The sequence below is a fragment of the Corvus hawaiiensis genome, chromosome 7 (assembly GCF_020740725.1).
Source record: "Corvus hawaiiensis isolate bCorHaw1 chromosome 7, bCorHaw1.pri.cur, whole genome shotgun sequence".
NCBI lineage: Eukaryota > Metazoa > Chordata > Aves > Passeriformes > Corvidae > Corvus > Corvus hawaiiensis.
This window is the reverse complement of record NC_063219.1, coordinates 23749759-23777292: the sequence shown is the minus strand read 5'-3', so window position 1 is coordinate 23777292 and position 27534 is coordinate 23749759. Positions and strand designations below refer to the sequence as shown.

At 36.9% G+C, this 27534-nt stretch overlaps 1 protein-coding gene across 2 annotated transcripts in view; it reads left to right on the top strand.

Moving 5' to 3' along the window:
- The first annotated feature begins 6816 nt into the window (after positions 1 to 6816).
- PSMD14 (proteasome 26S subunit, non-ATPase 14) overlaps positions 6817 to 27534 on the top strand; it is a 46616-nt gene continuing 25898 nt past the window's right edge. Inside the window, exons 1-4 of one of the 2 annotated variants that reach the window (XM_048309447.1) lie at positions 6817 to 6918; positions 10160 to 10211; positions 11811 to 11899; positions 14813 to 14864. In XM_048309447.1, coding sequence (XP_048165404.1) covers positions 14817 to 14864 — 48 coding nt within the window. In that variant the 5' untranslated portion in view covers positions 6817 to 6918; positions 10160 to 10211; positions 11811 to 11899; positions 14813 to 14816. The remainder of the gene's footprint in view (positions 6919 to 10159; positions 10212 to 11810; positions 11900 to 14812; positions 14865 to 27534) is intronic. The other variant, XM_048309448.1, reaches the window with a different exon arrangement.

Genomic DNA, 27534 nt, shown 5'->3' with positions numbered 1-27534 from the left:
CAGTTCTGAGGAATTAAAAAAAAACTGCAAATCATTTTATAAAACAATAGCACATGCAAGTGTAATATTTGCATCCACCTTCTCTGTATGGACAAAATGTTTCACTCTTTTATCATCTTAGCAAAAAGTATCTGGAGTGCATTGCATTTTCCACATCCTACCTTTGAAGAGAAAAGGCTTAGGTTCAAATGATGCTTGAAATGAACTCTGGACCTGGAATAAGATAGGAAAAAAAAGGATTTAGTAGTCAAACTAAAAGAATAATGACCCCCTAAATGAATAAAAAATCTGGATGCATATGAAATTTAAAAAAAAAAAAAAGGTTGAAATTAGAAATCTGGGCAGTACTAAAAGCTTCTCCAGATCCCTTCTACAGTGGAGACTCAAACTGCCACCACATGGACCCAAATATTTAGGTCTCCAAATACCAACTGTTACAACATATAATTAAATTCGGTTTATAGCCTTTAATCAACTGAATCAAGATAGCTAGTGAGATGAGATAAATTGCTACTGTATTTATTTATGGCACATAGCCAATACAGCTAAAATAAGGATACAGTCTTACCTGAATAGTTTATTGTCAATTGCAAGTACTGTGCCTATCCACGTTACATTTCTCTCAGTGTTTGTAAGAAGCTTTCCTATTCAGTGTAATATAGTCAGGAAGAATTACATTTCTGACAATTCAGGTACTACAGGAATGAAACCAACATTTTCTATGTACTTCTAGTATTGTTTCTGTGACCAACACAGAGAACAAGGCATGATCACAACTCCACAGATTGTGCACATTCAAAAAACAATTATGCTATATTTTATTTTCCTTTTCTTTTTACCAATGCCTCGTGTTCCAAAAGGCTGAACTGACTGAAGTATGACATATATGTTTAATCAATAAAATAGCTATTTTTCTAAACCAGCCAAGGAGGAGAACTATCTAGTTTATCTTAGCTAGCTATTAATAATTTGTATTATCTCAGAAAAATTCCAAACACAACTGGGCTCTATCATGCTTTAATGTTTACAAGAACAGCAGATAATTCTACGAAGGATGAAAGAAAAAAGAGTCAGAGTAATGAAGAGAAAAAAATGCCATGAGGTGTATCTTGAAGGCTGCAAGAACTGAAACCATCCTAGAGAGAAGAGTCAATATATCTGATTGATAACTTTCATAATTCTGAAGACTATGTAGAAGTCACAAATTTAATGTCTAAGTTTGATACGTTATTTTGTATTTAGGTCCAGTTTCTATTTAAATAGAAAGTACAGGTTCCTCACGTCCTGAGTAACAGGGTAAATTACACATGATGAATAGAACCTTGTTTTGTAGAGGCATCAAGACTGCAAATACTTTATTCTCTGCTATATCTCTGTGATTAGTATAGCAATGTAATCTCTATAGATTTATTAAATTTATGTAGAACTCTGTGGAATGAAGCTATTTAAGAATTCTTCGTTACTTTCGTGTCATCAGAGAATTTTCAAAATCTGCAAATTGCAATCCTGTTTGTGAGGTAATTTCAAAGGTAAATGTTTTGGTCCAGCAGAAAATCTTATTTTATAGAATAGTATCATCCCTACCATCCTTTAAATCAGCCATTGTAATCACCGTTGTCATGCGTTATGTTCTCCAGCAGCGCAGTCACAGATAGATTTTCTTAAGCAGATCTTTACAAGTTGAGTTGAAAGCAATCTAATCTCGGCAAAATGGCTGCTTTCATTGTATACAGGACACCGAACCTCTTGTGTAGGACCTTTTCACCATGTTGTGATTGATTTTACATCTATTGAAAACAAGTCTGGTCTCTGCCATTTGTTTACCCTTGTATTCTCTCTTTATGCTTTGGTATGCATTTTTAATTAGATACACTCCAGTTCTTTCACCACTAGCTAACACTTTTATTTGGGAAGCAGTCTTTACTAGCCCTGCAAATATCCGCTGTTCTTTGCAATGTCAAGTCCTTTTCTCACCTTGCTTTGACTTGGTTATCACTTATATCACAAGTAATTCATCCATCTGTTAACTGCTCCAATTCACATTACTTGGCTTTATTTTAAAGATCTTAACAATGGTCAATGGTCTCATCTGGCAGCTGGTTTCTTGTAAAAAATGTGCCTTTCCCAAGTGACATTCTTGTGAGGATCAAAATATTCACTGAATGGGTTTTTATCTAGCAGTTTACAGGTCCCTCAGGCTCTCCATAGAACATATTGTATATACCCAGTGCTTTGGGCATGCCATGTGTAGCAATGTGGACGACTTCACCTTCTTCAATTTTATTTCACTCTTCTCCAGCTTTCTGCCATATTATCTTTACACATTGTTGGTTAATTCTTGTAAAAAAAAAAAAGATGATACATATCATGCATCTACATGATTGTTTAAGTTTGCATCCAAAGCGTGCCTTTAAAGCAAAACTCTCAAAGCAGTTTGGTGCTTTGGTTTGCTCTGTGAAGCTGTTTGTGAGTGCTGGAAGTAGACTCCCATTGAAAAACAGCAGAGCTGAAACATGCTTAATACAATTTGCAAATGGGCATTCACTCTGTTGGACACAAGTAGAGCTATCCAAAGTAAAAATACTGAAAGAAATATATCATGGTTGCCTGTTTAGCCCCACACATTTGCTCCTCCTAGTCTGTACTACTCCCTAACACAGACATAACCACAGAAGTAATTGAAATTGTCTTTGTTGGTTGGCTCTCAGTACCTGAAATTGGTGACAAGCACTATACCAATGACACAGCACTTCTATAAAAGCAATGTTTCAGCCCAATCAGAAATATCTTAAGTACTAAAGGAAGTGTAAAATTAATTTTTATTGTGTCACAAATAAGGGGAAAATCTCCCACTGAATAAAGGGGGGGAAAAAAGTGTAGTATTGTTCCATCCCACAGCAATCCAGAAAAAACCCACAGTATGTCCACTTTACATACCACCTCTCTCTTAATTTACAGTTTTCAATTTACAGTCTTCTACACAGTTATTTAAATAAACTGTCTCTCACAGAGTAGCACCTTTGCAATTGCCAGGGACACAAACCCACTTCTCTGTTTCCTCATAAAAATTTTCCATAGACACCCCCAACACAAGCACTTCCAACAAGACTGATTTTTTTCTTGGCCTTATCTTCTCCAGATGGTTTGTAGATAGTTCTCACAACTCAGCCATCACTTTAAATAGACTTAAAAAGACAAAAGTCCAGTTTCCTTTAGGACTGCATGTGAAACTTGTATTGGCTGGTGAAATTTCCAATGTAAACAAGATATTTTGGCACCAACTGGGGGGGGGGGAGGCTGGGGCTGTGTTTATGGCTCGCTGTAAGGAACGTTTGCTTGCTTAATATCATTTCCTTAACTGGGATGGATTATATCCAAATACATTGTTACCATTCTTCTCACTCAAATTAAACTGACTTTATACTTGTCATACTTTAATGGGCAGGTCTGTGCTCTGAAAGAGATGAAAATAGTTTTGTTTGCAGGTTTTCAATAATCATATGTTTCATGATTAATGAAGCCTCTTTCAATCCTCTAGCAGCCTTCTGCAGCTGATTGTAGAATTGTTGAGGAGTCTAAAAAAAGTAATCTCACTCATATACTATCTTTAACTAATCCTGTAAAATTTTATTCATTGTTTGTGACAAGACTTGCTATTACTCTGCATGCAGCAAGGAATTGATCAAGCATTGTACAAGCTGTTGGGGACGTCAAAGAGGTCACCATCAGCACTTCTAACTGAGTGAGTGCTTGCCAAGGATAACAGAAGAAATCATTTCCCCATATACAGGTTTGCCAAGACAGAGTTCCAGTCCATTCCCAGGGTGAAAGGCTGTTTAAAACACTATTATTCCTTCATTACTTCTTCAGTGTTTAACTACCAAACATAGTTCTAAACCAATAAATAAATAAATAAATAAATAAATAAATAAAATAGTGTGATCCTGGCTCTATTACCCTCTCACAAAGATTATGTCAGCTCTCGCACTACTTGATGTATAATTAATTCCCCATGCTCTGTTCTACATGTTTAAACATAGAAAACAAAAATATCCACAACTCTAATGTTTTGCTCAATCCGCAGTGCATTGGGTATTCTAACATCTGAAACTGTATCTTCTGTTGGGTCTGTTTGGGTTTTTTGGTGTTGCTATTTTTTTTTTTTTTTAATATTATAACTCAGTTCTGGAGAACTCCTGCTGTCCTAGCACAAACAGCACTCTCTATATATATGACTTGCAAGAAAATTGTGTCCAATCTCCCAGGGTATTCTTCACTCTCATATTTTGCCACTTAGCTATGTAAAATTGAATTATATCTTTACAGAGCTTCAGCAATATTGCTGCTTTAATCCAATCAAATTCTAAGGGAACAAACAGATTCTAAGGGAAAATTATATACCAGGAGTTAGGAAAAAATAGTGTGATCTCTTAGCAAGACTGATCTCTGTTGATCACTTCACTACAAACAAGGATAGGTTAGCATGGGGAGACCAGGAAAAATGTTAAGGGTCCAATCAAAGGTAGTTTTTACCACTTACGAGAGCCATCCAAGTAATAAAAAAGGGAACAAACCTTGAACATTTTCTTGCAACTGCATTACTGCAAATCAATAAATAAAATCTTCTATAGATTAGCACTGGTTAGACCAAAACAATGAGGGATTCAGTAGCATGCGAGAGAGTGCCCCTCAGATTAAATGACAATTTGGAAGTGTTTAACAACATATGGTCTCTTTTCTTTGACATATACGATTAAGAATATATCTTTTTTATATAAAAATATAAAATACCATCTGTCATAAGTTCCAACCATGATACTGTCTCTATATATCCAATTAATTCACTATACTTTCTAGTGTAAATATTTCTCCTATTTTCTCCTTTTTTCTTTTTCTGTAACTGTATTTATTTATAAAATTTCAATAAATGTATATATTTAAAAAGTCAATACTATGACTTGAAATGTAATTAGGAATAACAATGAAAGTCTGTTTCACTTTGTATTTCAAAGAAGGGCCAAATCCTCAAGTGGTTTGAAATGCCATTGCTTATTAAAGTCAGTGGTTATAGGCATATTATAAAGATTTAACTATGTTGTTTTTCTTTATCATACACATTAACCCAGAGAAATGCTCACTTTTCATAAATATTTGTTTTCTTTCTTTTTTCAGAAGTTCAGAGTTCCTTAAAGACACATGACTGCAGAGTGAGAACCCAAATATAATGGGTATTTCTCCTTAAGGTGCCAGAATTCCAGTGAACACAGAGGAATAAAAGGTTTGCTCTCAAAAAATCATGGTAAAACTAGCAAAATACATAATGAATTTCAATTCACTGAATACTTTACCTCATTAATTTAATCCAAAAGAAAAATCTTTGACCACATAATTATTATCGTGACTTTTGTGAACATTAGGACATGCACAAGTCTCAAAATACAGTCTCAGGACTATAGGACCTAAGTTTTGCCAGGTTAAAACAGGAAGGACTGTAACAGCATGTTTGAAGCAGGGTGCAAGACTTCTTCCTTTTGAGACAAACATACATAGATAAACATACACATGGACAGACACACATAGGTTCTACTCTTTGTTTCTGAGTAATTTGGCTGTGGGTGCACCAATAAATTACATTAATAGGTTTTTGCATTAGTAATGTGAAAAAGAAATTACTATCCCACAATTTAAACTACATTTCAAGCCTTTAGCTTTTTAAGAATCTTTTGGAGATTTTAACTCTTGTGATTCCCTCAGCCTAGTAAAGATCTGAAAAGGAATGGAAGAGACAAATATTTTGCTTCTCAGAAAGGTTGCTTCTTAAAAAGCAGAATACCATATCATTGTAATTCTCTTTCTTTGGATTAATTTTATACTTCATGCTATAAAAAACTAAGACTTCTGTGTCTGCTGAAGTGTTCTGGAAGTGATGACTGTATCTGTTTGAGGTTATTTCCATGTAATTTATAACTTAGTACCTTTTCACCTGCTTCCATGTAGTTGGTATGTGAGCAGAAAATGCTGATCGTCTTCTAATATTACATTCTCAGTCTTTAACGGAGCTTTCAAATAAACCATGAGGCTCTTCTTGGTCGTTCATGGCAGAAACTCTACACAGAGTTCTAATAAATTGCTTTTATAGGTTCTTAAGCTGTCCCAATATTTTCTAAAATACTTGCAGTATTTCACTAACTACATATAAATCAACTTTTAAAAATGCTTATTGTGTTAGCCATAGTAAGTTCATAAGGGGCACTGAGATCCACAAGTTGTTCACATGCTGATAATGTACTTCCTTGGCCTTGTGATTTGCTTTTAACTTACAACAGAGTTTTCACTCCGGAGTTAACATAAGGGTAATAGAAGTTCCAATTTGCTTCTGTTTGCATCAGAGTAGTTTGCATCATTCATCACCATACATGCTTTTATGTGATTATCTCCCTATTATCTCTGTTTGGCCAAAATTCTCACTGTTTCCATTTCTGCTTGTGCCGGTTTTATACATATGGCCACTCATATTTCTCTTCTCTTCTCTTGTCTATATCCTTGTATTTTCTGTAGTACCGTTTTTGAGAGGAGTACGTGGTGCTGTTCCTATTACAGTAATCATTCTTTTATTGATTTGATGACTCATTTGTTGGTTCTTCTGCCATCCTATCGTGTCGTTGTTGCAGCACTGGTGACATTCGGCTGCAAAGGGACAAAGTTAACCCACAGCACTTTACAGCAGAGCAGTTTAAGCCGTTTCCCTTCGGCCTGTTCCACTCGGAGCCTGCCTCCCTCCGGAGGTCTCCGCTCTCAGAAGCTCCTCCCCGCCGGCCGCGGGGCCGGAAGCCGCTGCCGGGTGCCCTGTGAACCGGGAAGGGCTCGGTTTGAATGAGATCCGGCTGATTCACCGCGGCCCGGGCGGCTCCGGCCCAGGTGAGGGCCCGGCCGCCTCCGCGCCGGGGTGTTGAGGGACCCCGCGGCGGCCTCTCCGCGGCGGCGGGAGCGCGGCCCGGGGAGTCGGCCCGAGCGCCGGGCAGGGCCGCGGACGGGACCGGGACGGGGCGGGTCTGGCTGGCGGCACCGGCCCGGGTGGGGAGCGCGCTGGGCCCCGTGGGCTTTCCGCGGGGGAAGTCCGGGCATTTCAGGGCAGCGGCGGCGCGGGGGCAGGTCTGAACGGGCCGGGGAGCGGCGGAGGGGTGCTCAGCCGCTGGAGCCGGACGGGCCTCGGCGCCGCACGGGCCCCACGGCCCGGCCGCCTCCGCCCCGGCCCGCAGCGGCCGTCGTAGTTCGGCAGCGCCGGGCGCGGGTTCGTGCTGCGGGCAGCACCAGCGCTCTGTTCCCCATTAGAGGCACATCACGGACGGCAGCGCTGCTGCTCCCGGAGTGCTGCATTGCCACGATCCCCGGCAGTGCAGCTGAAGTTAGAGGGGGACGGGAGGAAGTGAGGGCAAAGCGCTGGCTGGGATACCTGAAGGGGAAGGAAGCAGAATTAAATAGAAAAGGAGCGATGATCAGAAATTAACAGCGCTATTTCTAATATGCAGCTGACTTAAGTATTGTTTTTTTAACACATTTGTGTCGTGTAGTTGGATACTTGTAAACAGTTGACAAATCTGGTTGTGTGCTGGCGTCATGTCTTAAAGCTACAGTTGTTTTCGGTATACTGTGGAAAAACAGAAAACCAGCAGGGATTGAGATCCACTTTTTAAAAAGAAGTTTTATGTAAATGTATCTCAAAGCTATATATAACTGAAATGGTACTAGGCAAGCTGAAAAGTGTGACAGATTTGTATTCATCTTAAAGCTGTCGGCCCTGGGAGTCCAAGGTGTCCTGTATGCCTCGGGTAGGGAGTAACCTTGGAAGAAGATTCTGTGGAACAGAAACTGTTTGTGACCTTATTGAGACAGTGAAAAATATCTGTTTGTGAAGAAATTTAGAAATTGACTTGCATGTGGATTGCTTCTGAATCACTTAGTGTGACTTTGAGCAACAGGATTTAGCCTGTAGCTTAATGGAAAATGTTGTGTTCCATCATTTATTGTAACATACCATTTCAGTGATATTAATTTGAAAACTATGATTTAGAACGTTATACGTTAGAGAATACTTTAAAATTAATATTAAATAATACCAGTATATAAATTAGTTTGTCAACTTTCTTGTAAGTGATTCACTCCTGACAAGAATTATTGCGTATAAACTAATAGTACCTACAACTACCTTGTAATATCTAGGATGATGGGAGATGGCAGGTGTTAAGGACACCTTGAACAATAGAGAACTGGTGTGATAAGTACTTGCTGGACTACAGAATAGTTCAACAATAGTTGTGTGTTTACCTGCCTTTCTGCAGATTTCAGAGAAGACCATTAGTTTATATATTGCATAAAATTAAAATAAATTCTACCCGTTTCTGTGGTGGTGCAGCTTGTTAATGAACCTTTGCTTATCCGTAAGTTTTTTGTGAGTGTACTTCAGTAGCTTTAAAGAAGTCTGTTTGAATCTGTGTTACTGAAGTAACTCCAGCTCAGCAATGAATGTAGTAGAATTAGGTCTGATGTACTTTTGGAAGTCAGAAAGCAGCGTTTGGGAAGCTGACCTGCAAACCTCCTAGTCCAGTTGGGGTCTGTTGAGATTCAGGTTCGTGTGATCCAGAAACAGGGTCTGGGTTTACAGAACTGAGCATATTTTGGAAGCAAGAGTCATGTAGCTCTGGACTTGCACTGCTGAGACTGCAATCATGCATGACATGATTAAACTCTAGCTTTAATGAACAGATTACTTAGAATTGATGGTAACATCTATATTTTTTTCTTCTTTTCATACAAAATATATAGGAAAATAGACTAGCTCCACACCCACCCCCTCAACCCCCCTAGCCTTTTTATGTGTGAACTCTCTGTTCAGGTTTGATGACTTTAACTGCAGCGAGTTTTTGTTCTTTGCTTGGTGAAATGATGTTTTTCTGCAATGTGCAGTTTCTCAGCTGGTTTACCTCTGTAGCTGTTTATCGTCCCTAGTGAAGCTGAAATGGTTGCAGTTGCACCAAAAACCTTAAGCCACTTCTTTAGTTGCTGTTAATAAAATTGTTGATCATCTGCTATGTGTAACTCCTCAACAGGAGATCTGGAAGTGCTTGTACAAATCTTGTTATGTAGTCTCAGGTGGAGAAACTGAGTTACTGAAGATGATATGATTTGCATCAAGTCACTCAGTGTACAAATTGCAAAGTAAATTGCTGTCACCTGCGTGTAGCCTGATACTCTCTCCACTAATAGGGCAGTTTAGTAGACATTGTTTTCTATGTATGTCGAAGCTGATTTTGATACTTATTTCTTTACTAACTCAAAAGTTGCCAAACCAGGAGAACCCTCTTTCATTGAGGGATCACATCATGGAGTGTTAATGCTAGATAAAAATAGTGCACTGTAGTGTGAAACTCATGTGTCTTATGCAAAGAGATGCAGTAATTTAAGACTGTTTCAAGTTGATTTCAAAATACATGCTGAAGCATGCCAAGTATAAGCACAGTAGCTGTTGGTTTATACCTATACATGTACACACATTTGTGCATAATCCTTTTATATAATTTTATCCCTGTGTTACCTAAGGAAAAATGTTTTCATTATTAAAAGTCAGAATTTAAGTGACTTGAAAATACCAATGAACAGCTGAATAGTGAACCAGAGCCCTCCAAATGGGCAGTTCTTCCCAATTATTACAGTTACCTAACCAGTAGTATTAGGAGCAAATGTTAGACATGGGTTTTAAATTTTCTGTTTTCAGATCAGTTTTGAGATGCTCTGTATATACTTTCACTGCATTATTAATATCCACTGATTTTTCCCTTTTGAAGCAAGGACAGTTAAAAAGAAAATTGCAGTAATGGAAGTTTAGATTTTTAAATACCATCCTATGACCAAGATTTTTTTAGTTACGGTGTTTCCAATCATAGACATACATAAGCAGAGAAGCTATTTAATTCTCTTTGTCTTAAGCCATTAGTGACCATATTGATTTCAATGATAAGTACATGTCATCTAAATCCTGCAATGCACCAAAATGCAAGTTTATTATGATAACTGTCTTGCATTTTTCTGATATGGAACTATTTGATACATTTACTTCCTTAAAGTTTTGCTTTAAACAGAGACTGTTAATTCTTCCTTGCAGACAGAAGGAAACAGTATCAAAATAACTTTTGCCAACTTTGGAAGGAAAAGAGGTGAGATTTACTGTGAATTGTTTGCTTTTCTGGCTTTTATTATATACATATATATATATGTATATATAATGTGAGTGTGTGTGTGCAAATATAGGGAAAAACCCAACAGGTAAGTTGGTAATCGAACCCAGCTTTTTGCACTTTGTAACAGAGGTAAGATTCTCAGCTGTAGGTTACCGTGTGTGCTTCCCTGGGGAACAGACCAAGCTCATGGAGATTTGTTTCTTTCATATCCTTATAGTAAGTGGAGAAGGGAATGCAAGACCACTGGGTGGTCAGGTGGCTAAAGGTGAATTGGGTTGTAACTCAAGCCCAGTTGATGAAGTGGTTGCAGTTCTAGCAACTGGGCTAGTTGTAGCCTGGGCTCCTGGCTCTCATGGTCTCTCCTGGATCATTGCCTTCTGCAAAGCTGGCAGAAGGATAGTAACTTTCCATTTGACTTGTTAGTGATTTCCACCCCAGCCTGTCAGCACTGAGAAACGCTGACTTGTTCTTTTTTTCCAGCTTTCTGGGAAGGTGAACACATCTTCCTTTGCTCTTGTACTACTTTGAGTTAAGGTTCAGAAGGGTCTCTGTTAAATTACCTCAGTTACTAAAAAGCAAAACAAAAGCCCTCCACCCAAACAGAAACACAAAACCAACCCCCAAAACCCACAGACATTCTTTGGGCAGCTTTAGCTTAAAGAATGATTTGACAGAAATGTCTTCTGGAACCTGTATTAGTGTTAGAAGCAGTCAGCTCTTCCAAGACCTCTTTTTCTGTTATGGCAAGACAACTATTTCTGGGATGCAGCGTGAAGCCTCTCAGAGAAGTGAACAGGGTTAAACCCAGCGTTTTTGATAGCCTCTCAGTTTGCTGCAGGGCTGCACAAATGGCTGTCCTGGCAGTACTGAGAAAGCAGCATCAAGTTGGTGAGCAGCAGCAGCTTCCTCATTGCTCCTTATGTTAACACTGACATTGAAAAAAACGTCTATCAAATCACGGCCACAGATCATTTCACAGATCTGTTTTAAAACACTGCTCTACAAATGAATGAGTGGATGCAGTTAATGGGCAGTGTTCTCAGGGAGGAGGATAACATGAATTTTAACTCCTAAATTGAATGTGAAGCATTCTTTCTCAACCTGAATTCAGGCAAACCTAAAGGTCTTTGTGACTTTTCCAGTCACACCAATTGCTCTTGCAGAAATAAACAGGAAAGCTTTCTGTATCTGCAGACTGCTCTTACCCTTGGTGCTTAGGGGATCTTAGCTACAACAAGAGCTTAGTAAAAAAAGACTGTGGTTTTAGTTTCTAACAGCAGTTTAAATGATCAATTAGCTTTAAATTGCTTAAATTAATTATTAAAGTATTTTTACATGTAATTTTGAGAAAATTGGAAGCTTCTTGCAGTATTATGGATATTTGAGCAAGACATGGCATGTACCACTTCAAGGGATTGTATGGTAAAAGGAAAAGAAAAAACCAGTAGACTTTATTTGGGTTATTCTTCAGTGGTGCCTTGTCCTTTTGTAGCTTATCAATGTAATGTATCTTTTTGCATGTGTTTCTAAATTTTACTGGGTTTCTGCCCTTCTCGTTTCTGTTTCTTTCTACAGGAAAGAGATCTACTGGTATCATCTTTACAGTCAAAAAGTGGGGAGCTGCTGCTGAGTTTGTTCTGTGAGCACCTCTTGCTGAGCACCAGGTTAGAAATGCATAGTTGCTTTATTTGTAAAGGCTAAAGTTACCTTCATTAATGTCTAAAAATTTTGCTTAAGCTGTTTTAAGTTTTACAAAAGCATTGTTTCAGAAATGGAGTCTATAGCTGAAATAATATTTAGATACAGTGGATTAACAAAAATTAAAATTTGTTCTGATTTGGTTCACTGACCTAAATTCTTCAGATGTTTATACATCTGAGTAAACAGTTATGTTTAGGTCCATATAATCTATGGCTTACTAAAACATACTCAGTTACAAATAGGCAAGTAAAGCATTAGTTGCCGCAACTCTAACCAGAGTCAAGTCATGGAGCTAGTGAAATAATTTGCAGTGCGTCTAGAACTGGGTTTTGGAGATTTTCTGTCTGTGCTGCTGTCTTGAAAATCTAAATATCTCAGTTCAGTGACTAGTCTGTGACAGTTAGGTGGGAAATGTTACATCCCTCCAGTTCTGTAAGACAGTGAGATTTTGTTGTAAAGTTATGCTGACAAATAATCAATTTGTTTAACACATTAGTCTAATCCAACTTTAATATGGCAAAGTATGGTTCTATGAATGATGTACTATTCTATTGGGTTAGAAACGGCAAAAAAAGTGTAACTAAAATATTAATTAGTACTGTCTATTATTTTTCACTTGTGTTATAGGATTTGTTATTCAATACTATTTCTTAAATGTATGTAGATAATGTACCTCATCAGCTTATGGAAGTTGCTGTAGTTGTCAGAACTACCAGTTTTAGGGTTACCAGTTGTAGAGACTAAAAGTTTCTTAAAATAAATGAACAACCATGATGGATTAAAATAATCGTTTTAGTAGCTTAAATCTACTTCTCAGTTACTCTTCAGCCCTCTTTAGTGTCATGGAAGATGAATCATTGTGGGTTTCAATGGAGGAGTATCTACCACAGAGGGGTAAAATGAACTGTAGTTGGCGTTAATTTGTGGTAACATTGTGACTGTTTTATTGAAGCCATTTAACATATGCTTACATAATATCTTTAAACAGCAACTTAACCTTTCCAAGGCAATCCTCCAACTTGATTTGGAATTTATTGTAGTTCAGGATAGAAAAGCATATACACTGTGTGCAGCTTTTACCTCTAATAAAGAAGCTTGGTTTCAGTGAACTTACTGAAAAAGTGAAGCATAACCATTGACGCCTTAATAAACTCCTTTTTAATTTATATGGCGCCAGTGGAGCTTTAAGAAAATACTTACTGCTAGGTGAGGCTGCACTTGTTGGGTTTGCAGGTTCTACAAAATCAAGGCAGTGAATCATATTAAACTAACAGCCTGACAGTTCATTAAACCGGGAAAGTGAAATTAGCAAGTAAAGCAAGTATTTCTGATCGATGTACCTTGGATAGCTTATGAAGTCATTAAAGTAGGAAGTAAAATGCTGCTTCTCTGTGTGTTTAGAAGCTTAAACTATTTGTTTTAAACTTATACTGAAATAAAGTTTGTTAGTCTTTAGCCAGTAAAAATTCTAGCAAATTTCAGAAGAAATGATGAAAATGATGGTGATGTTCAACATGAAGATTTTTTCATATACAAAACAAATACGTTTTTCAAGTTCTTTTGCATAATTACTTTCAAAAGAAGACTATTGAATTAGTGTTATTAATGTAATCTGAAATCATGTATATAATTCTCTTATGTGTAATGTAACATCCACTTGGAGAATGAATGTGTTTTGGAAATCATACTTTGTGTTCTCAATTGCTTTTATATCACCTAAACAGGCTTTATTGTGTTGTGTTAAAACTTGTCCAGTTAAGACCATAATTTTCGATGCTGTACTTTGTATCTTCTATTTCACAAATAAAATAAGCCAGTAAAATTTTCTGATTTCTGTAAGCCTTGGAAATTGCTTGATTTGCTGAAAACAGATGTTCAAAAATAAATATTCAGTAGGCTTTTTTAAATTTTATCCTTAAGTTCTGTTGTATAGAGCTAAGAAGTTGAAAAAGCCAAGTAAGCATGGGGTAAAGTTCTGTTAAAGCTGGGGCAGAACCTGTACTTAGGTATCCACCATGAAATTGTCGATGTCTTTTCAACAATAGAAAGTAAAGAAACTAGAGAAAGAAATATCAGTGTAATTTTTTTGGTTGGGCACCTTAACAGCCTTTATTCCTGGGGATCACCCCTTTGAAAGTTACAAGACATAAAAACTGATGGGGTTGTTTTTTATTGGCTTTTTTTCTAAGGTAAGACATTTCATTGATTGGAATAATCTTGCACTAAAGCAATGGCACATGCAACACTGGAAATGTATTAAATGACTGTACTGTCACTAGTCTTCTAACTATATACACATTAAATGTTTACTTTACAGTATTTCTTTTAGTATAATGAGTTCATTAAAAAAAAGCTTTTGATGCTAATTCAGAGATCCATAATCTGCTTAGTGTCTTTCACATGTAGTTTTGATGATAACTGACAAGCTGTAAGTTAATTAGCGCGGAACTTACTAATGAGGATGCTAAAATCCTTACTTTAACATTTTTATTGATGATTTCTGAGCAAACTGAAGTAAATTCGATTGTATATCTAATAAGTTTTAGGAACTTTCTGGCTGTAGGTACTGATCATAAGCAACAAAAATCCCCCAATTAATTGAATGATGGGAAAGTTTTGAGAAGTTTGACAAGAGTGTTCATCTTCAGAAATGGGGATAACCCAAAACCAAAGCAATAAAACAAAGTCTGTTAATTAGCATGGAAGACAGCTTCTTGAATTAATATGTGGTGTTAATTAACAGGAAGTCTGATGTTGTGTTGTAATTACCACCAATATTTTTGACATACTGAGTGACTGAAGGTGAATTATATAGATAGCAATTTAGTAAACATTTTGAGTTTGGGAACATTTTTCCTTTGTTTCTGTTTTTCTAGAAATATGGATAGACTTCTGCGACTGGGAGGAGGTATGCCTGGGCTGGGACAGGTTAGTATATAGCTTGTCAATCTTTTCTTTAAAATTAATGAATTCTGGAACATGCCTTCTGTTATATTTTAAAACAGCACCAAAAAGCAGAGTTCATAGTAATCTTTGACTCAAGAGATTCTATATGTGTATGCAAATCTTTGTTACAGCCTGACCTTTTTTTTTTGTAAATACGAATACCTGTGTTGGCACTAAGTTTACAGAATGTTTATAGACCTTTCTTTTTGTGTCTGAGCATTTTAAAGTTTGAATTGAAAAGCATTGGAAACACATAATATATTTTTTTAAAAAACAGTTGCAAGTAATACAGAATTTCAGAACATGAAGGGTATTCTAAATGGCCAAGCACATCCACTGCTCTGTCATAAATTACATCTTTCGGTTCTTGGATCACATTGTGAATGGGGCATTATAAGATACTGAAGTATAGGTAAATTTCAAGAGGTAATTTGAATTGGATTTATCACGTATGGGTAGTTGTAGCTACCTGTATGTGTGTTTTATTGTGTCTCCTCCTGTTGATTGTCCTCACTTCTCTAACTACTCACAGCTAAAAGGTCTCCCTGGCAGCTGTCTTGTTCCAGTGAGAGACCTATTCACATCGTATGGCTTCTCCTACCTTTACAGCAAGTCCTAGTGCTTTTTTCCTTGATCAACTGGCATTGCCAGCAGTCTTCAAAAATAAAATCAAGCTGATCTTATTACATTGTGCTGATTACTCTGGATACAGGGGAAAAAATAATTAGGAACTTCTTTGTTTGAGGTCTGTAGAAAGAATTATTTCCTTCAGGAATGAGCCCCAGCGTAATTTCCTTTGTAGTCTTGGTTGGCTGCAATAGCTGGCCTTTCTCTGTTTCCTCATCTGCCTCCTGGGCTCTTTCTAAATCGGGAATCCAGACTCTTGTTCTTCCGGAGTAATCAGTTCTGTATGTCTTAGGCTTCATGATGTGTAGGCAGGGGTTGTTTCTGGGATGTTTGAAATTGCTAAACCCAAAGCTTCTTTTGGTTGTGTGTAGTGTGTTTGTGTCCAGTATAACTACAGGAGTATAATACTGAAGCATTTGGTGAAGTATTCTAGGCTGATCTACAGACTCTAGATGTTTTGCCAAATAAGCTGTAACTTTTGGTGCATAATTTTTTTTCCCCTTTTTATAGCTAAAATTCTATTCACGTTCTCTTAGTGAATCTTCAAGCCGCCCTCAGTTATTTTTAGTTTCACTTTCTTAAACAGTTATTTCTCTTGTTCCTCTGAGCTGCCAGCCTGCTTCATGACTCTTCATTTTTTTAACATCTGTGCAGTCTAATCTCTCAAGCTTTCACTTCTTAGTCCTCTCTGAACTTGACGCATATCAAAGCTGTTTTTCACATTTACGGTTAACTCTCTGCTGTTTTCTGAATTTTTCATCTTTAACTTAAGGCTTGCTAAAAAACTGTGGCAGACAATAGAACATAACATTCAGAGGAAGCTCACTGAACTCCTCTGGTAGCTTTGGCCTGCAAAGCTGCTCTGTGTATGTTTAAATATGGAATTGTCTCTTAAATGAGTTGATGAGTATGTGTTGGATTAAAAAAAAAGGCATAAAATTGAATTGCTCTTTACTCAAGCTGCTGCTTGCACTGGATGTCTTGACTGAATTTGTAGTCTTTTGGTTTATTGAATCAGCAGGAAGGCTTTTCAAATAGAATATTTTTACGTCCTTAAAATACTGTGTTTCAATGGACCTTCGAAGGTCACTTATATCCTGAGTATCAATTGATAAAAATTGAGAGATAATCCAGAGTGAATCAGATGTCTTTGAGATAGAAGAGAGGAGGAAGGTATTTCTTGGATATATTTTGTACTGCTAGAAAGCAAAGTTATTACCATTTGTTTGCACTAGGGTGTTTTAAACAGCAGTACAAAGCTTTTTGTTCTTCTTATTGCTGTGTCACAGTTGTTCTAAAGGTTGAATGTAGTAAAAACATCTGACTGAGTCATTCTTGCCAGCATAAGAATCATCTGTGTATATAGTCTGGTAGAAAAAGGGGCATTTTTAAAGTAATTTTATCACATAGTTTGGAGATTTCTTTTTTGTGTAGCTTGGGGTCTGCTTTGCAAGAGGACTGCATGTCCTCTCCATTAAAGTTTGCTAAGAGTCCATTTGGTTTGATTTGCTTTGTAACTGATGTTAAAGTACCGGCGGATGCTTGGTCAGCACAGTTCCCGTTTCATCTCTGCCGAGGCATTCTTTGTCAGTGACTTGCTTTAGCTTCTTCAGCAGCAGTTACTTGACTCTTTCCCCTTGGCAAAATTACCTCTTCTGATTATTGTCTCATTTAGGTTTTCTTGGTTTTCCAAACTCGGATCTGTTGTCCCAAATGAACTTTAAATTAATGTGTTTGCAATATGCTTTTCAAGTCTTTTGGTGTAGTGTATTACACTTGATAGCTGCTGTCACTGAATTTGTGGTTCTCTTTCCTTACTTCTTGCTCCTTCAGGATGCTATTGAGTGGCTGATTGGCCTTCAGTTGTCCAGTGGAGGTCAGTGCTAAATCCCATCTACCCTAAGCCAGTCTTCAAATGGCTAATAAACAGATCTTTAAGGAAGTAATCTTAAACTGATACTTCAACAATAAACTTTCCCTCCAGTGACTTGTGGCTTTTCTTGAGGCATTTCTTCTCTTTTAATCATAGGTGAACAAAGGGGAGGAGAAGGGAGGAGAATCTTACAGCTTTTGGCATCACATAAGCCATTCGCAGTATTTCCTGACAGTGCACTTGGTCATTAACTGTGTGTTCTTTTTATGGCAAGGTACCTGTGTTTAGTTTTGAACTTGATGCCAAAAGTATGACCTTCTTTGGAACACTGCTTCATGCAGAAATTGTTTATGTCTTACACGACTGGTGTTGTAGACCTGGTCCATAAGTTTGTTTTGTCTTGAATTTATGCTCTTGTGATAAATGCATAAGATGAATGAATGAATGAATGAAGCCTTTTAGAAAAGATGTAAAAGATTCAAAGTGTTGTGATGTCTCAAAGAAAATCTTATTACTTCAATTTCCCTCCTGTAGTTCAAGAGAATTAAGATTTTGGCAATGCACTTGTTTTTCTTTACTTCTTTTTCCTTCTGCCCCTCGTCATGTTGCATTTTTCTACTTAACTTCTCTTTCCTGATTCATTCTTTTCTGTCTCTCCCTGTTTGTCCCCCTGGAATACTGCCTACCACAGAATTTCACTAGTGGTTTAGTACTTCGGTTTGCATTGTACATTTGCTGCAGACAAATGAACAGGTTTGTGGGGTACGTAAAAGTATCCTGCTTATGTAGCAGGCGGGAATTTGGAGCAACACTCATCTTCATTTTGTATGCTGAACTATTGTTTGCTGGTGAAATCAGTTCCACATATGCCTCTATTAGGTAATCCCACTGCAAAGGGTGTGAGCAAATTAAGTGCATTTGTAGACAAGCTTTCTCTCCTCAACACTTTCAGAACAGTAATTCAAGTTAAGTTCTTGTCCATACTAGCACATGCTGTCTGTTTTTCTGAATCCAGATGTGATAGGGAGCAGTGAAATACTGACACTTTTAAAAGAGGCTGTTGAAGTAATTTTTATTGCTTGATAGATTTTTGAAAATATTCATTTACACTGCTCTGTTAGTGCAGACAACTGTTCTAGTACAATAGATGAAAAATAAAACTGATTCTGTATTTTTGAATTAACATATTTGATGACAGAGGGGAAGGGGGAAAATTCCAATGGGAAGGGAGGGGGAGACAGAGAACTGACCTGTGGCTTATAAGGAGTGTTTACACCTTGACTTGGAATATAGAAAAAGAAGTGCAGATAGCTATTTTATTTGAATCATGGACTTGCCAATTAGCCATCAAGTGCTTCCATCTGTGAAATAGTTGATCAGATGGGTTAGCTGGGATGTTTCCAGATTAGGGCATTGTAAATGGCACTTGAAAACTGTCACTTTGATTAGGAGGTTTCAAATACTGCACTGCTTGATGCTGTGGAACCTTTTTCCTCTCATAGGATCTTGGTTTTTTCAGAACATGCTTATGCTATTTAGTAAATTTCTGGCACCATGGGAACTTGGGAGACCTGCTGCTGATCTAAAGTTCTGTTTCATGTGCTGATGTGGTCGGGGTGGTTGTTGGAGGACAGCACAGTGCACTCTTTTGCATGCAAAAAAAGGCTTCCAAAGAGGAGTTGATGGTCTGGCAGACAGTGGAGGATCAGACTCAGTGTAGATCATTCCCAATTAACGACTAGATGCAAATTTCCTTGAGTTACTTCATTAAGCTGATTTGTCATTCAAAGTATATGACTTTTTCTTGCATCTTACATCTTCCATATGTAAACAGAAGCATCCACCAACAACAAAAAAACCTTAAGCCCAAAACAAACCCAGACAACTCCCATCCCTCCTCTCCAAAAAAAATCCCAAAAAACCAAAATCACACCAACAACCCAACCAGGAAAAACTGCAACACCTTAACATCTTACTGAAGATTATTTTGGTTCATTGATTCTTGAAACAGGTTGTGTTTTAATTTGAAGGGTGCAAATGTGTTGTCTTTAATGAAGTGCCTTTTTCTTTGTAAAGCTGTAGAGTGTTCTGTTATCTCAGTATCTGTTTAGCTGTATGACTTTCTCCTTTCTGTGTCTCCTGGGTATATATGCTTTATGGGGTTTGAATTGTGGTGATGCACTGTTGTCTGCTTCTCATATGTATTTGAAGCTTCAAATACGCCTTTTGAGACTATTTTGCCAGGGGAATAAATCTGAATTATAGCTCTGAAAATTGTGCATCATTTCTGTGCCATTGCTTCTGAGACATTTTCCAGCAAAGTTCTCAAGTACGAAGAATGTTACTATTTCTAGAACTCCAATGTAACTCCCAGTAGATGAGATGGTGTACAGTTTGGGTGGGTTATTCCAGTTTTACTTTTTTTCCCTGGAAGCTGTCAACGCACTTAAGGAATAAAAAAATTTTCTCAGTGACAAACATTTTTTATCCATTAAAAACATCTAACATGAAATCCCATAGAAAGTTCAGAAGACTTAATTGCCTGCATTATCTTCTGTAGAAAGTCTCAGCATCAGTTTTTATATACAAAATATATGATTTTGTTTTAAGGAGAAAAAAACCACCTTAGAGATAGTAAACTGTGTTGTTTTACTTTCATTGTCTGGGATGAATGTTTTACTGCATTGATTAGTGCTTTAGTACAGGTCTGTTCAACAAAAGCTTCATATCAAATTTAGGGTACAGGTGTGGCCTGGGTCTGATTTCGCTGGAGACAGTAACTCCATGGGTCATGTTAGGCTTGTTTGAAAGTTGCTGGGGATTGCAAAGGCAGAGTGTAGTTCTCATACATTTGTAGTACAGTTGAGTCATTGTAATGTGATTTATCTCCTAAGGGGCTGATGGGAGGGAGAGAGAGAGAGAGAAACCTGCTAGAGTTGGTTTAGAGCAGTCATATAATTTTACTTAAACCCTGTGTGTAATTTGTGTTATAAAGGCTGTCTTAAAGTAGGATGGCTGGACTATAGACACGTCTTATGTATTGATCACAAACATAAAACTGAAACTAAAATACTAGTGGATTGTGTCTGAGCATTACAGTTTCCTCTGATCTGCTGTTTTACTCTAGAGAACATTTTTAGCTGCCTCTTCTTGGCCTCAGATCTTAAACTTCAGTATTTCTAATAATTAGGCAATTAGGTTCTCTCTCCTCAGTTTAATTGACAGTGCAGTCCAGCTGACTTTCGACTTTCCCCAGAAGAGACAAAGGAGCTTGGACAAGGAAATGAGTGTAGCCATAACGAGAAAGAGCTTGGGGAAGAAAGACTAAAGAAGAGACATCTTTGTGCATTTTGCATTGCATCTATTCACTTGTAATGTTCCTTTCTTCAAGCACGAAACAGCTGCCTTATAGTGATTGATGTAATTTATTTCTCTTGGAAATTGTATCTTCTTTCTGAAATCCCATGCACTTGAATATTAAGTTGCAGTGCCACTATCTACCACCTTTGAACAAGGGTTTCTGTTTTCCTCCTGCTGTGTAGAAGAGTCCTCTTCAAGTTTTTCTGGGAAGTTTGAAATGTTTTTGTGTTATAGTGGTGTGGTTTGGGGGGCTGGTGGGTGTTGGTTGATTGATTGTTTTTTTCAACTGTTGCAAACAACTGACTTTCCTGCATATTGCCACTGAGTCTCCCAGTTCACCTGCTTGTATCCAGAGAACCAGATCTTCACAGCAGAGAACCTATAGGCATATAGAACCCATTACATTCTTCTGCATATTGAGAAGATATCTTTAACTGCTTTGCTTCACAAAGTGTACTTTAGGGTGAGCTTAGGCAGAACCTGCTGAGGGCAAACCTTCTTCTTGGCAGAACTGTGTCTAGAATAAGGTAATTAAAAATCTACATTAGAGCAAGACTTCTGAAGGCAGACAGGATTACAGGTGCTGACTTGTCATCTGCCTTGAGGCTCTCAGTTCTAAATCCCAATACCTTCTGTAATGCTGATTGGAATAGATAACAGGTTAGTCCTGGTTTTATTCTGGAATGAAACTGACCTTTGTATTTTCTGGATTTTCTTTTTATTTACAGTACATTGAGGCTGTGAAAAATAATAGTTCTTTTCAAAAAGATGTACAGTGCTACTGAGGATTTGTTTTGTGTCCCTGATCTTATGGCTTTTTGCTAACCATAACATTGTCATAGAATCATAGAATGGTTTGTGTTGGAAGAGACATTTAAAGGTTATCTAGTCCAGATTGTCCTTATGCTTGATAAGGAATATTAAATGCAGTAATACAGCATACCTACCCCTTTGTGTAATGTCTCTCAAGGAATTTGTAGATTAAATGGGGTAAAGATAGCGGAAACACTGACCCAGGGAAGATTACACTTAAGCAGCCATTTCATGCAATGGTTATACTGGGACCATTGCAGGAAGTCTGACTATTGCAAGTTGCAACTAGGTGATATGTGTAAATAATTTTCTATCATGAATACATGTTAATATTGAGTAGTAAACGTTTATTTCTGATAATAATATTCTCTGAGTGTCCTGATAAGCTAGAGATTATTTTTGTTTGAAGTTCTGCTTAGTTAGAAACAATCAAATAACAAAACAAACTGACCAAAAAACCCCTAAAAAAGAACCGAACCAAAAAACCAAAAACACCCCCTCACCCCCCTGCCAAAGCCCTAGCAAAAAAACAAACCAAAACCCACCCCACACACACAAAAAAAGAAAACCTCTCAACCACCCCACAGAAACTAAAAAATTCTAAACAAGCAGAAAAGCTAAGCAGTAAAATTCTGGCTCTGCACCAAAGAGGTGTTGGCAAATTTATGATCCCAACCCGTTTAACCAACTGCTCAAAGCTATACAAAGTTCTGTGGTTTGTAATTTTGGTTTTGAAGAGGAAGGGAGATGGGGAATGTTATATATTTCAAGTCCATCTATATTGCTGTTGTAAATGTGAACCTGGGTAAACTTTTTTTAGGAGACAGAATTTTGTAAAACATACTGAGACAGTTTTTATCTAGCCTGTTAAGGTGGGGTTTTTTTCAGAGATTTTTCAATTTAAGGTAGCAGTTGATGCCACAATACTTCCTTAGTATCCCTACTCCATTTTGGAGTCTATGAGACTAAACATATTACTACAATTTTTATTTCATCTGACATATGGTGTATCAAGACAATGTGATCCTTTGAGAAATCTAGGCTGTTTTTTGAGACTTATGGTATTTTGTGGTCTGTTATGCATGCTTGATTATAAGTGGTATAAAAATGGACCTAAACATACAAACTGTTTAGACATAATGCTAGCTTCAAAATCTAATCCTGTTGATGTGGAACTAACTACAAAATTGTGTGTGTAATAGCTTGAAAATAACAATAAAATTCCAAATTGCCACTAATTAGTATGTGATTCACAGTGCAAAGTAATATGTTTTTCCCTTTTTTTTTGAGTTCTCTGATTTTTTTAATATTTTTGTATGACCTCAATAATTTTCTCTGCCATGACTGATCACGTTAACTTCCTGTACTGCAGAAAATGCAATACATGGCTTCTGGTCCTTGTCATGACGAAGTTGTTAGAACCATTGAGATTTCAGAATATGTCTCACTCCTTTTGCCACTTCCACTGATGGAACATGAGTTGGTAATTTCTATAGGTGTATTGTCTCAGTCCAGGAAAAAAATTGTTCCACAATCCCAGCTCTGCTTAGATTTTTAGGCTTAGCAATGTGTAAAAAGCACTCTGCTGATCTAAGAAATTTCTTATTCTTTATATCAATGTATCAGCAAGTTGTACCACTTACTGGCCAAAAGTAGAGAAGAGCAGTGGTACTCTGGTGAACTTTTAAGGCCTTACTATCATTAATACCTCTACCTCCTCTGCACACTTGCTCATATTTGCGTCTTCTCTGCAGCTAGTATTTTATAGTGGTTTTTTTTTCCTTCTACCAAGCTATACACACGAAGTTGAATTTACCTCCACAAAATGGCAGCTATAAGCTCACTTTAAGTGCCTCATCCTTCCATGCATCTTTTAATATGATAAACTATTGTTTTATAATTATTGTCATTGCATTTGTACCTCAGTTGCCTTTCTCCCCCTTACCTACATAATAAAATGTCATCTTTACCTGAAACACATGTTCTGGAGGAGGTAGAGAAGGGCAGTGAAGAAAAATTGTGGGGTGAATAAATTCAAAAGTAATGCAAGGGGGTTTTTTGTCTTGGGTTTTTGTTGGTTTGGTTTTTTTTTAGCTAATCTTTCTCAATTGTCTTTGGATGTAACAGCTGAAAATATGTAGTGAAAGGGTTAAGTCGGCATGAAAGAATTCATTTCCACTTTAATGACCTAGCCTTGCTGGGTTAGGACGATGGGGAACATGCTTCTGACTTGTACTCCTATTGCCAATTAACACCTCCTATAACAGGTTGCCTCAGCTAGTCATTGAAGCAGAGGCAGTAGAAATAGTTTACATGCAGCTTGTTTTTCACACTAGTTGTTTAATACCCACAAAATTAAACTATTAAAAGGTTCTTTCTTAGCTTACTGGGAAAGAAATAAAACATGATAGCAGTCATTGTTTGCTTGTGTGTCCTATGTTTGTGTTTAAATCATTCCAGTTACAAAAATAAATAGAAGTAGTAATGATTCTTTTATTTTACACAGTGATATGTCATTTGGTGCATTAAAGCTGAGATGTGCTTCACAGCACTTAAGTTGACTGCCTTTGGGTTTTTATTACAGTTGCCCCTGCAAAACTGAGTTTCTTTGAAACAGCTATGATGTATTTCAAAATCATCTTTTGTGCTATTAGCATGAAACCAGAGCAGTGTTTAAGATCCGTCTAAACAATGGAAAGTGTATCCATTTGTGGAATATTTCTCAGTTCCTTGTGTAATTATTCAAGTCCACTTTCTATACCTATTTGAATAATTCTAAAATAGTACAAATAAAGAGCAGTGCTCTAAAATAACACTTTAGCTCACATTTAATAATAAAATTGGTTAAATAATTGATATCAGTTCACACTAAGAGAAAGGTGAAGTAATATACGTAAAAGTGTTAACAAATTTGCTAAAAGGCCTGAGTAGGTAACACTTCAAGGCGTTAGTTTTTATCCTGTAAGAATGGCAAATGCCTTTAACACTTCGTCAACAAGGGCTGCCCAAGTAAAGGACTGCTTTTTATATTGGATCATCTCTTTAACTATTTGAAACAAAAATAGTAACATGCATAATTTAATATTACAATGTAATTTTCTGTCCATAACTTGCATGTGAATCTTTTTCCCTTTCAAGTCTTACTAAAAAAAAAAAAAAAAAGTATTTTAATAGCAGTAACTTAATTTTATCAATTATTACTGAACTTGGAATTCTGCTATTCTAAATGAAAACAAACCTAAAACTTGGTTGGGTTTTGTGAGGTGGTTATCAGGCAGTTCATTTCACTGACTGAAAGCATAAAGTTAATTCAGAAGAAATACCAGTTTTTTAGTAACACATAACAGTATTTTTTACAGCAGTTCTTTAATTTTAATAATTACTGTATCCAGCTTATACATGCATAGTTGGGAAAAGAATGTTCAGTATTCCTTGCAGTTTCCAAATCTAATTTTTCTCTAATTCCCCAAGAAATAATCCAATAAACCTGTAGGTATGCAATATTCACTGTTTACTGTGGGATGGACAGTCTTCCAAAACTATGCAATGAGATAGCTGGTCTTTGAATACGATAATGTAACCAAAAGTACCAGCAGCTCTTTTGCATTGCAGACACAAACGCTTTCTTGTCTGCTTTCCTGATACCAGTTAATTTAATTTGGTGCTCTGCTTCGTAAGGATGGTGCTTCTTTGTTAAAGTTGGCAGGCAGTGAAGTTTATGAAGAGTGGTAATAGCACATGCTGTGGAGGGTCAGTGTAAAATATTTGCCTCCATGTAGAGATTAGCTAATAAAATCTTTCTTCTTCTTTGCTTGATGAAAGAAAAGCATAAACTTTTGTGAAAGACTACCAGAAACAGGCCAAAGAGATCTCAAAACACTAACTGGTAGCTGGCTCCCACATACTGTGTAACTAACACGCAGAAGCTGGGGCTGTCACTCCAGGGCTGTGTTAGATTATCAGCCATTTGTGGAAAAGGAGTTGATCAGAGATGGAAGAAATTGGTTCTAGTTTCCAAATGTCTTTTTCTTCAAATCATCTAAAGTCAAGTAAGCTACTTGGAAGACCCAAGTTCCATTTGGTTTTATCTCTTAAATCTTTAAAAGTTTTATGTTAAGAATTTGATGAACTTTGGTTTAGAATTTTCTATAGAAATACAAATGTGTGCTTATAGTATTTTATGTGGCAGTTTATCTTTGGTAGAAAAATAATTTCCTCCTCTAAATTCCTGAATTTCAGTGCTCTTGAGCAGCTCATTGTAATCGATATTCAAGACAAAGGAAGGAATATTAACTTGAAAATTAATACACATAATTGGTACAGTGCAATGAGGACTTTCATTTTCTCATAATTTAGCTAGTAATTAAAATCTATAAGAAGAACAGAGCAGACGGAAAGGAGATAGTGAGGTCACACAAAGAAGCATCAGTGACCAAGGAAATACTTGGTATGTGCTGTGTCTAAGATGACTGAGAATTAACAAACCTGCCTTGTGTACTACCATTAGCTAATTTTTACAAGTTCAGGTAAATTGGTTGAACTGCATGGTAAGAGTGGAAACTCATGTTTAATATTTTTACTGTCTCTTGCATGTGCTTAAAATGAAGCAGTGAAGTATGCAGTTGATACCTCCTAATCCTTAATGTAGTAATTTCTATATATATTTAAACACATTTAGTATGTAAATTCCTTCACGGTAAATACTGTGGCTTTAAAAAAAAAATCGCAAAAGCTAAGCAAGTTGGTTTACACCAATGAAAAATTCCTTTATGAATTAGCAATGTTTCCTATGCTGAAAATAAATTGTTGGCTATGGGTGGTGGCAACAGGAATTCAATGTAAGTTTTGAAAACAATTTTATCTCATAGAATGCCTAAAGATTTGATGAAGTATAATATTAAGTATCCCCTCTTCTGGACCCAGCATCAAGGTAAATGAGCATTTGGATGCTCCAAGGAGTGTAGAAATCATAAGGAAATATTTAGAAACACCCTGTCTTAATTCCTACTTTCACCTGAACTAAAGGTTGATTCATTTGCCTTGTTACAGAACGAAAATGTTTTAATGTTTGTCTTTGTTTGTTCCCTGTAAGTGGTGAATCTACTGACTGATCCTAAAATGAGAAAAATTTTGAAGAATAAGCTCTTACAAGTTGAGGACACCAGCATCTATATGGAGGACAGAGCTGTGATTAATGCCTCAGCTGCAGGACAGCTGTCAGTGTGATTTTAAGAGACGCTAGAAATTCCATAGGGGAGAGCTCATTCAAGAGCTGGAGTAAATTCTAGTTCAAGCTCCTGATTTTTGAGAAGTTAGTCTCAGTCAAACATTAAGATTAGCCTTCCAGAAATCATGGAAGTATTTGTGCTAATCTGGGGGAGATTTTTATTACACGATTCTTTATTTTAAAAATTACTGAATGCTGTAATGGGATGGTTGCTTACAGTGAAATGTTAAACCAGATCTGGAGCAAATGTAGAATGCATTTGGTGATCACAGCATGGGTATTATGGTTCTTCCTAAAGCACAAGGTTACTAGTTATTTTTATCTTCCCTTTAGACCATCTCTGGTCTAGAACTGGTAGAGAATTGGGAGAGCTTTATGTATGAATAAAGGGTTTTGTTAACAAACTAGGAAGTTACTTTTAAAATTAAAACTCAACTTACATGGGCTTTTTTCTTAGCATTAAGTGGAAACATGAGTCTTTGTGCTTTCCAAATTCTAAGTGAACAGTGCTAAGTGAATAGACTTAAAGCAGGACAGATAAAGTTAAAAAAGTAAACTGACATGTTTATGGAGAAAAAAACATAGGAACACCATTAAAAAATGATGGGGCATTTGAAGCTTTGCCAGTCAAACAATTTAATTGTAGAAAATTCGGTGTAAGTAATGCAGGTGCTCTGCCCATTTGGTTCTGGGAAATGTTCTGAAGAACTGAAGAACAGAGTTTTCAGTGTGAGTGCTAGAGGAGCACTTCT